Genomic DNA, 10,465 nt, shown 5'->3' on the forward strand with positions numbered 1-10,465 from the left:
TACTTGACTACTTGGTACTGCCTGATTCACAATTTGCACATGGTACTGTTTTATTTGCACAGCTTTAAATTGTAGCTGCACCTTTAGGCTCCCCCCTTTTAGTTTTTGTTCTGTTAGATGTCTTACATTTTTATTTTTTATATTATTATTTTTATTTTTATAAATATTTTAGATTTTTATCTTATTTGTATTACATTGCTGTCTTAAATTTTTATTCTTTCCTGTACCTCATTGTAATGTCGTTGTGTGATGTTTGTAAAAATTGTAATTGCTGCTGCGACACCACAATTTCCTTAGGGGATCAATAAAGTAATCAATCAATCAGTTCCATAAGGAAGCAGTAGGAATAGGAATGAGCAGTACAGCGGTTAAAGTACATGACTAGTAACTGGAAGGTCACTGGTTCAAGCCCCCTCTTGTTGCTGCCCATCCTCTTCCTTTTTTTACCTACAGCTTGTATGATTGTTAAGGCGATGTAGGTTTTGGACTCAGTTTGCTGTAGTTAATCACACAGCCTCAGGATGGCGCTGTTGCCTGTAATTTAAATGACGCTCCAACGACGTTCTAGTGAATAATTTTAGCTTGCTTTATTAGAGTACGCTTCTTAAATTCATCAAAATCATCACTCAGATTCTTTAGTTTATGTTATCTTAATAAAACCTGCATTTATTTACATTCTAATTCAACTTATTTGATCAAAGATTGGTCAGGAAATCAATCCTCCTTGCAGCTGTTAGCAAAGATGGAGTCGGTTCAGGTTAAGTGCCCTCCGTCGCTGTCTCCTAAATATGAAGGGTATGTATGTATGTATGTATGTATGTATGTATGATGTATATAATTCTATCAATAATTACATATTTATTTTAGCTGTCAATTAGAAAATAGGGGCTACAGTATATAAACTGTGTTAGGCTTTCAAGCTAACAAGCGTTGCTTTAGGACCGGTTGTATCCCAAATCGGCGCTTTAGAGATAATTAGGGCACTAGGTAGGGTTTAAAAGTTACCTTAAATATATCATAGTTAGTGCGCATGCGTATGGAGCAGAGCGTGATTTGTAATTCAGCCGGTGTGTTGCCGGCAGGTTACTATAAAGTGGCTAGCTGCGTTTAGCCTTGCGTTACTATTTACTTACAGTTTTACTGTGGTAATAATGTAGGTTCTGTAGAATTATTTACGTTATATATAAGGTAAATAAAACACAATTTGTGTAAACCAAGCGCCAACACGACACATTATGTAGATATTATGAATTTCCAGTTCCAAAACCATGGAGATTCTTACTGAGTTAAAACACGTAGTGACACTGACATGGTGCTGGTGTGTTAGTGTGTGTTGTGCTGGTATGAGTGGATCAGACACAGCAGCGCTGATTAAGTTTTTAAACACCTCACTGTCACTGCTGGACTGAAAATAGTCCCCCAACCAAAAATATATCCCCGTGGGCAGCGTCCTGTGACCACTGATGAAGGTCTAGAAGATGACCGACTCAAACAGCAGCAATAGATGAGCGATCGTCTCTGACTTTACATCTACAAGGTGGACCGACTAGGTAGGAGTGTCTAATAGAGTGGACAGTGAGTGGACACGGTGTTTAAAAACTCCAGCAGCGCTGCTGTGTCTGATCCACTCATACCAGCACAACACACACTAACACACCACCACCATGTCAGTGTCACTGCAGTGCTGAGAATGATCCACCACCTAAATAATACCTGCTCTGTGGGGGTCCTGACCATTAAAAAACAGGGTGAAAGCAGGTTAAAAAAGTATGTAGAGAAACAGATGGACTACAGTCAGTAATTGTAGAACTACAAAGTGCTTCTATATGGTAAGTGGAGCTGATAAAATGGACAGTGAGTGTAGAAACAAGGAGGTGGTTTTAATATAAAAAAAAAACCTTAAAAACATTAACTATGTACATTCAGGGAATCCATTGCACTCTAGACAATAGCACAACCGAAATAAATACAATCTTATCTAAACAGTTTACATTTTCATCGTAATAATACACTAATAAAACAATAATAATAAACTAAATAACGAATAAAATCGTAATAATAAAATAATAAACCTCTCAGTTGTCACCTTCTATACACATTCTTGTTATCACATCTGGTCTCGGTTCTGCTAAATACTTTATCCATTTACTCCATCCAATGCTCTCTGTGTGTGTTTCTTTCTTTTAAGATCATTTGCATATCTCACAGTAAGAGACAGGATGCCCACCATCCTGACCAAAGTCATTGATACCATTCATCGAAGCAAGAATAACTTCTTTGAGAAACATGGAGAGGTAAAATACAATTCATTCATTTATTATCTACAGTGTGTTATATAATAATCATATTTGATCCAGAGATGGGGACTCGAGTCCGCACGTAAGTCGCACACACAGCGCCTTCAGACTCGTTTCAAATGACTCGGACTCGACTCATGACTCGCAAAAAAATGACTCGTAAACAACAAGAGTCTCTAGCGTCAGCATGTGTTAACAGTAGTTACGTCTGACAATTAACCCGTTTTGGTCGTCTACTCCCTACACAGTTTGAAGTTCACTTCATTTGAACATTTTCGTTACCTTTGGATCTGAATCTCACTTGAACTGGTGGAATACCCTACGCTGCTAATGTACAACATGCCACTACCTCATGAACCATTGTACCATCTATTCACCATCATGTACTAACACTTGTCTTTAGTCCTGTCTTCTAATTACTTGTTTAGATTAGGGATAATTAGGAATATCTTTCGTAGTTATTTATTATAGGATTTTTTGTATTTATTGTTGTACCTACACTGTTTTGTATTTACACTGTTTTTGTCTCGCACTTTTTGTACCGTGTTACACCGTGATCCTGGAGGAACGCTGTTTCGTTTCAATATGTACTTGTATGTAGCTGAAATGACAATAAAACCTCTCTGACTCTGACTCTGACGTAGTGCACTTCACAGTAACAGCCGGGGTGAATGGAACGCTCCTACAGAATCGGCGCTAATGATTGTAAGAACCGCTTTCTGAACCAATCAGAGCTTCTGATTGTAATTGTTAGTAAGAAATGCTGTTATTTGCATTTATTCAGTTTGCGTCACACAGATGACGTGGTAATGAAACGCTCGATCGGCTTTCTAACGACTTCCTGTTTTACTTCACGACCGGGAAAAGTTTGGAGGTTTTTAATTATAAGCACATTTACAAAATAACGGATTCTGTTCCTAATGGGACACACGCTTATAAATGTAATAGCATCTGGAAGAACAGAAGCTAAGGTAAGCAGCGGTTATGATGGTTTTTGCTGTGTTTGGGATTTTGGCCGCTGTGCCGTGATTTATCGAGCGCTTTTGTTCTGTAATGAAAACAAAACGTATCAGTTGAAGCTTTTAACTGGAACCTTCTTGTTACGGAAATTACATTCATTTACACAATGAGGAGGAAAGTAAAGACACGAAGTAAAACGACTAAATACACTCGCTAATCTGTTGTTGTTTTTATCTGAACTTACAGATTATTTCTTTATTTCTATGCTACATTTCCAATATATGTTTTGTGTAGATTATATTGACTCGTGACTCGACTCGGACTCGTATTTTGTGACTTGTGAACATCTCTGATTTGATCTGTCTTTGAATAAACAGGAGGGCGTGGAGGCCGAGAAAAGGGCGATCTCCTTCCTGTCCAAACTGAGGAACGAGCTACAGACAGACAAGCCCGTGCTTCCTCTGACCGACACGGCGGAGGATACGGAGACCTGGAATCAGTACATGCAGAGGCAGCAGGAACTGATGGAGGAGAGCAAACCCGTCAGCTGGTTCAAGTCGCCTTGGCTCTATGTGGAGTGCTACATGTACAGGAAGATCCAGGAGGCCTTGTGGCTGAGGTGAAGAAAAATCTCGTCATGTTCTGTACTGGACTAACCAAAATATTTAAATCATTTAATCATTTACCCCAATGTTTTTATATTCAGAATCAGAATCTTTGTTGTTCGCCAAGTACCAGATGTACAAGGAATTTCTCTTGGTGCAGGAGTCAACATATAAACATCTAATTAAATAATAGAAAAAGGAACACTTTATATACTGATCAGCCATAACATTAAAACCACCTTGTTTCTACACTCACTGTCCATGTTATCAGCTCCACTTACCATATAGAAGCACTTTGTAGTTCTACAATTACTGACTGTAGTCCATCTGTTTCTCTACATACTTTTTAAACCTGCTTTCACCCTGTTCTTCAATATTCAGGACCCCCACAGAGCAGGTATTATTTAGGTGGTGGATGATTCTCAGCACCGCAGTGACACTGACATGGTGGTGGTGTGTTAGTGTGTGTTGTGCTGGTATGAGTGGATCAGACACAGCAGCGCTGCTGGAGTTTTTAATTACCATGTCCACTCACTGTCCACTCTATTAGACACTCCTACCTAGTCGGTCCACCTTGTAGATGTAAAGTCAGAGACGATCGCTCATCTATTGCTGCTGTTTGAGTCGGTCGTCTTCTAGACCTTCCCACGGGGCGCTGTCGGCTGGGTGTTTTTGATTGGTGGACTATTTTCAGTCCAGCAGTGACAGTGAGGTGTTTAAAAACTGAGAATGATCCACCACCTAAATAATACCTGCTCTGTGGTGGTCCTGACCATTGAAGAACAGCATGAAAGGGGGGTAACAAAGCATGTAGAGAAACAGATGGACTACAGTCAGTAATTGTACAACTACAGCAGCCAACATTTGGCAGGATGGTCAGAACCAGCAAAAGTGAGTCTGCCATAAATAGGTAGCTGCTTGAACATGGACTTTAACATTTATAGGATTTAGCAGGCGATTTATCCGAGTACATTTTGAGGTGGGGTCTGAACTGGCAACCTCCTGATTACCAGCTCACATCCTTAACTGCTGACAATTCTCTCACAAATTTTGACTTGCATGTTTTGAGCTTTAACAGTATCAGGGTAAATCTAACTCATATTTCTGTTTCTGTTTCTGTTTTTCTTAAATAAGTCCTCCTATAGGTGATTTCGACGTGTTTAAGGAAGGAAAGCTGAAAGCCTTTTTCGAATCCCAGAGAGCGATTATGTCTCTGTGTACGCACTGGCGAGAGACCCTGACCAGCATGGGTGATGCAAATGAGAAGCAGCTCAAGGAGCATTTTTTCAAGTTTCTCCAGGTTAGTGTGTTCCAACAGGTCTACCATTCATTCATTGTCTGTTTTACTACTGATTTATCCTGGTCAGGGTCACGGTGGGTCTGATTCATTGGCCAAAAGGCAGGAAAGATCCCGGACAGGTTTCCAGTCTATTACAGCACACACACACACACACACTTAGGGTAATTCAGTAGCTCTATTTGGCCCGACTGCTTGTTATTTATTTATTTATTTATTTATTATGATTTTAACGTCATGTTTTACACACTTTGGTTACATTCATGTTCTTAATAAACAGTTCTTAATAAAAGTGCAGAAGCGCAAAGTAATTTTAGACCCACAGTCAGGTATTAAAGTGTTAATGTCTTTAAAATGAGGCAGTTTATTAAGAAAGGGTGCCTCGGTGTCGCCCGACAGCAAGAAGGTCCTGGGTTCAATCCCCAGGCGGGGGCGGTCCGGGTCCTTTCTGTGTGGTTTGCGTGTTCTCCCCGTGTCTGTGTGGGTTTCCTCCGGGAGCTCCGGTTTCCTCCCACATTCCTAAAACATTCAGGCATTCAGGTTAATTGGAGACACTGAATTGCCCTATAGGTGTATGAGTGTGTGTGTGTGTGTAAGTGTGTGTGTGTGTCTGCCCTGCGATGGACTGGCACCCCGTCCAGGGTGTTACTGTGTGCCCTGCGCCCATTGAAAAGCTGGGACAGGCTCCAGCACACACCCCGCGAGCCTAATTGGATACGCGGTTAAGAAAGTGAGCGAGTAAGTGAGTGAGTTTATTAAGAAAGGAACTAAATTGGTGCATTATTGATTGTGTCCGTTTTGAAACAGGTTGCATTGTGGGGAAACAAGTGCGATCTGTCCATCTCGGCCGGTCAGGACAACTTTCAGAAGACGAGCCCCGTCGATACCCTGTCTGACCTGCAGCGCTTCATCCTGGTGGACGATTCGGACAAGGTTTGGTCCGTCTTAACGGCTGTACAGAGTCCTTTAGGAGCAGAAAGACTGGGCGCCAGGGTGGACGTCATTTTGGACAACGCCGGCTTCGAGCTGGTCACCGACCTGGTACTGGCTGATCTCCTCGTTTCCTCCGGTCTGGCTAAAGAAGTGCACTTCCACGGCAAGTCCATCCCGTGGTTCGTCTCCGACGTCAACAAGCACGATTTCGACTGGACCCTGACGCAAACCACAGCGGCCAATCACAGGCACATGTCGGCGTGCGGCGTCCAGTGGAAGCGCTTCATGAAGGAGGGAGTCTGGTCGTACCACGATCACCCGTTCTGGACTTTGCCCCACGAGTTCTGCGACATGCCCGCCGTCGCAGCGGATCTGTACTCCACCCTGCAGGCTTCAGACCTTCTCCTGTTCAAGGGAGACCTGAACTACCGCCGGCTGACCGGAGACAGGATGTGGGACCACACGCTACCGTTCGAGAGGGTGTTGAGGGGCTTCCAGCCCGCCCCGCTGTGCAGCCTCAGGACCCTGAAGGCTAACGTGCAGGTGGGGTTACAGCCGGGTCAGGCGGAGAAACTCGCCGCTCAGGATGCAGAATGGATGACCGACGGGAAATACGCGGTTATTCAGTTCTCCAGTCCGTCCAGAGAACAGTGACGATGCATCTCGGTCTCAGTGTGGTTTACAAGATGTAATATAAAGCCTCCACAAGGGGGCGTTTGCATACAAGTTGATTTCATTATTATTATTATTCTCTGCAACCCATTTTTTCGGCTCACAACCCAAACCCTGTCTTACCCTGACCATTAATCGTGTCACTTGGGTTGGACGTGACTACTCGGGAACGCCCATGATATCAGTGATAGATCAGTTATAATCAAACTTTAATTAAAGCAGGGAGCTGAAATGCATCTTGTGAAGGCGTGCGTAATTATTTTCATTAAAAAAGACTGACCGTGCCCTGATAGAACGTTTAACTCCCAAACATTTGCGCATAAATGAATGTCTTAATTTTTTTAATGCATTTTCTTCCTCCAATTTGAACCCAATTGCATTATGTTTCCTCTGTACTGCTGCTGATCCCCCCGGCTCTGATTGAGGAGAGCGAACTTCATGAGGCGAGTTCATATACAATCAGCTTTGTGCACGGAGAGACACACCCTGATCAGCATTATTCCTCTCTCTGTGCAGACGCTATCAATCAGCCAGCAGAGGTCGTAATTGCATCAGTTACGAGGTCTCGTCCGGCTCCCCTCCTCCGATAAACAACAAGCCAGTCGTTGTTCATATAGCCGCCCAGACGTATCCGAGATCCCAGCTCTGGTGTTCCAGCGTGTGTTTTTACCGCTGCGCCACCTGAGCGGCAAACACGATACATTTCATTAATTTTATGATTGTGGAGAGGACAGAATGTGATCCGGTAATTGGATACGATTAGATTGGGGGGAAGATGTGATTGTAATTGTCCTTTCAGAGATGTATAAATGTTCATTATCATTCAGAAGATGAAATTGTGTTAATTTGATTCAGATTTTATTTAAAAATCTGTCAAATTTTTTCATAAAACATAAGAAACAGGATAATTAAGTCTTTACATTTTGTTTTACTATCTTTGGAAGCTATTTTATCCAAGAATTAAATTGTTTACAGTGTTTATTTTGCCAGGTGATTGTGTGAGTGCTGTGTACAGCAATTTAGAGCTCTTACTGATGATTTTCGATGCACTTTAGATCAGGACTCTGATTGGTTTTTTTTTCTACTTTATTTATGCATTTTCTCCCATTTTATCGTAGTAAATTTGTCCTCCGCTGCTGGTGGATCCCTGATTGTAGTCGAGGTGGGTATATCGCTGCTCACGCCTCCTCCGACCCGCACGCAGCCCTTAGTGTAACCCTTTTTTCACCCATGCACTCTGCTAATCATGGTTCTTACACAGCGTTTGAAGACCCCACCTACATAGTAGGAAACGTGTCTGCTGCAGGCACTGCCAATTGTATTTGCTAGATGGTGCCCAGCCGACCGCTGGCAATGCCGAGTTTCGAATCGAGGAGTTCAGAATATCCCGCTGTGCCACCTTGGCGCCTCATCTGCTCCTCTGCTGCACAATTCAAGAGCCTAAAGTAGCTCAGATCAGTTTAATGTAACTGGACTGTATGGTGACCTAAACTCAGATCTAATGATTGTCCAGTAGCATTGAGATGGTTTTGGTTCAGTGGTGGGTCCAGTGCCTCTTTTCTGATTCAGTCTCTGGCTTGTTTTGGATGTGAAGTTGCTTTATGTATAGACCATACTATACTGATAGACCTCACAAAGCGACATGCAAATTATATGTTGGTTTAAATTTTAAGTAGGCAAGCCGTTCAGGTGGCGCAGCGGTAAAAACACACGCTGATGCAACCACGACCTCTGCTGGCTGATTGATGGCGCCTGCACAGAGATGAAAAAAGAGTGCTCTCGGGGTGTGTCTCTCCGTACACAGAGCTGAGCTGCACTGCACTCGTCCAAGTGTAGGTGATAAGATGCATACAGCTGCTGCACACGTGTCGGAGGGGGCGTGGGTTAGCTTCGTTCTCCTCAATCAGAGCGGGGATCGCATTGGTGGAGAGGAAGCGTGACGCAATCGGGCAATTGGATGCGCTAAAGGGGAGAAAAAAAGGAGAGAAAATGCATGAATATATATAGTATGCGCGTAGGTGTGATGTTTAAAAGGTCTAAACTTTAAAAAGAACACACAAAGCCGAGTTAATCTGTTTAAACTTGCAAGCATTTATATATATTTCCAAAATACCTAAACGCATCCTTATGACTGGAACCAACTGATCATATAACCAACTGCAAAATGCTGAGAAAGAAAACAGTAAATCTCAGCTCTGCTACCAGCAGTCTGGGCGCCTATACAGACAGCAATTGGCTCGTCCGAGGCTGGGACTGTCGGAGGGGATTCCACATGACCGCTGCAATTACGACCTCCACTGGCCGATTGATAGCACCTGTACCTGTCAGTTCGGTCATCACAGAATTAAGAAGATGAAACCAATGAATGAATGCATGTTGATGGCATGATTAAGGATAGTTTGGATCTTACGTAAGTGTTGGCACTATTGGGATTTGAATTATTTAAAAATAAAAGAATAAAAAGTTAAAACAGGTTTGAGCTTTTTTATAAGTTTGTGTCATTTCTGGAATAAAAACAGAGCACACTTAATATTTACATACACCGATTAGGCATAACATTATGACCACCTTCCTAATATTGTGTTGGTCCCACTTCTGCTGCCAAAACAGCCCTGACCCGTCGAGGCATGGACTCCACCAGACCCCTGCAGGTGTGCATCAGTGAGCCTTGGCCGCCCATGACCCTGTCGCTGGTTTACCACTGTTCCTTCCTTGGACCGCTTTTGATAGATACTGACCGCTGCAGACCGGGACACACCCCACAAGAGCTGCAGTTTTGGAGATGCTCTGACCCGGTCGTCTAGCCGTCACAATTTGGCCCTCGTCAAACTCGCTCAGATCCTCACGCTCGTCCATTTTTCCTGCTTCTAACATCAACTTTGAGGATAAAATGTTCACTTGCTGCCTAATATACCCCCCCCCCCCCCCCCCCCCACTAACAGGTGCCGTGATGAAGAGATGATCAGTGTTATTCACCTGTCAGTGCTCAGAATGTTATGCCTTGTCGGTGTATGTCTTACATATGTTTTAATTTCATGTTAGTAGAGCCCTAATGATAATAAAAAAATATTCAAACAGTTCTTTCTGCATCACCGGAGGCACTGATGTTCTAATCTTCATGCTGTTCTGTCTCAGTCATTGTTGAAGGAGTTCCTGTGTCGGCGGCTGCTTTTAAATGTGCATTGATGCAGTTTTACCAAAAGGTACTTTACCCAACACCTAAATAAAAATGGAACATCCTGTACAAATTAAAATACATCAAGTGCACTACTTTTAATAATTTTCCTCTGGATCTATCTATCTATCTATATACGTATCTGTCTGTCTATCTACATCTATCTATCTATTATTTATATATACAGTATCTCACAAAAGTGAGTACACCCCTCACACTGCAAATATTTCATTAAATCTTTTCATGGGACAACACTATAGAAATAAAACTTGGAAATAACTTAGAGTAGTCAGTGTACAGCCTGTATAGCAGTGTAGATTTACTGTCTTCTGAAAATAACTCAACACACAGCCATTAATGTCTAAATAGCTGGCAACATAAGTGAGTACACCCCACAGTGAACATGTCCAAATTGTGCCCAAAGTGTCAATATTTTGTGTGACCACCATTATTATCCAGCACTGCCTTAACCCTCCTGGGCATGGAATTCACCAGAGCTGCACAGGTTGCTACTGGAATCCTCTTC

The 10,465-nt window shown here is 42.6% G+C and overlaps 1 protein-coding gene across 1 annotated transcript; it reads left to right on the forward strand.

Moving 5' to 3' along the window:
* Nucleotides 1-693: 693 nt before the first annotated feature.
* Nucleotides 694-6,818, forward strand: armt1 (acidic residue methyltransferase 1). Its single transcript, XM_063001463.1, has 5 exons — nucleotides 694-795; nucleotides 2,189-2,294; nucleotides 3,635-3,876; nucleotides 4,997-5,162; nucleotides 5,967-6,818. Exons 1-5 carry the CDS (start codon nucleotides 743-745, stop codon nucleotides 6,744-6,746), a joined length of 1,347 nt encoding a protein of 448 aa, XP_062857533.1. The 5' UTR covers nucleotides 694-742; the 3' UTR covers nucleotides 6,747-6,818.
* The last annotated feature ends 3,647 nt before the right edge of the window (nucleotides 6,819-10,465 follow it).

This window comes from Trichomycterus rosablanca, chromosome 9 (assembly GCF_030014385.1).
Source record: "Trichomycterus rosablanca isolate fTriRos1 chromosome 9, fTriRos1.hap1, whole genome shotgun sequence".
Taxonomy (NCBI): Eukaryota; Metazoa; Chordata; class Actinopteri; order Siluriformes; family Trichomycteridae; genus Trichomycterus; species Trichomycterus rosablanca.

Coding starts and splice junctions, on each gene's coding strand:
- armt1 (XM_063001463.1), top strand. CDS start 743: ATGGAGTCGGTTCAGGTTAAGTGCCCTCCGTCGCTGTCTCCTAAATAT. Junction 796..2,188: donor CTGTCTCCTAAATATGAAGG/GTATGTATGTAT, acceptor CTTTCTTTTAAG/ATCATTTGCATATCTCACAG. Junction 5,163..5,966: donor ATTTTTTCAAGTTTCTCCAG/GTTAGTGTGTTC, acceptor GTTTTGAAACAG/GTTGCATTGTGGGGAAACAA.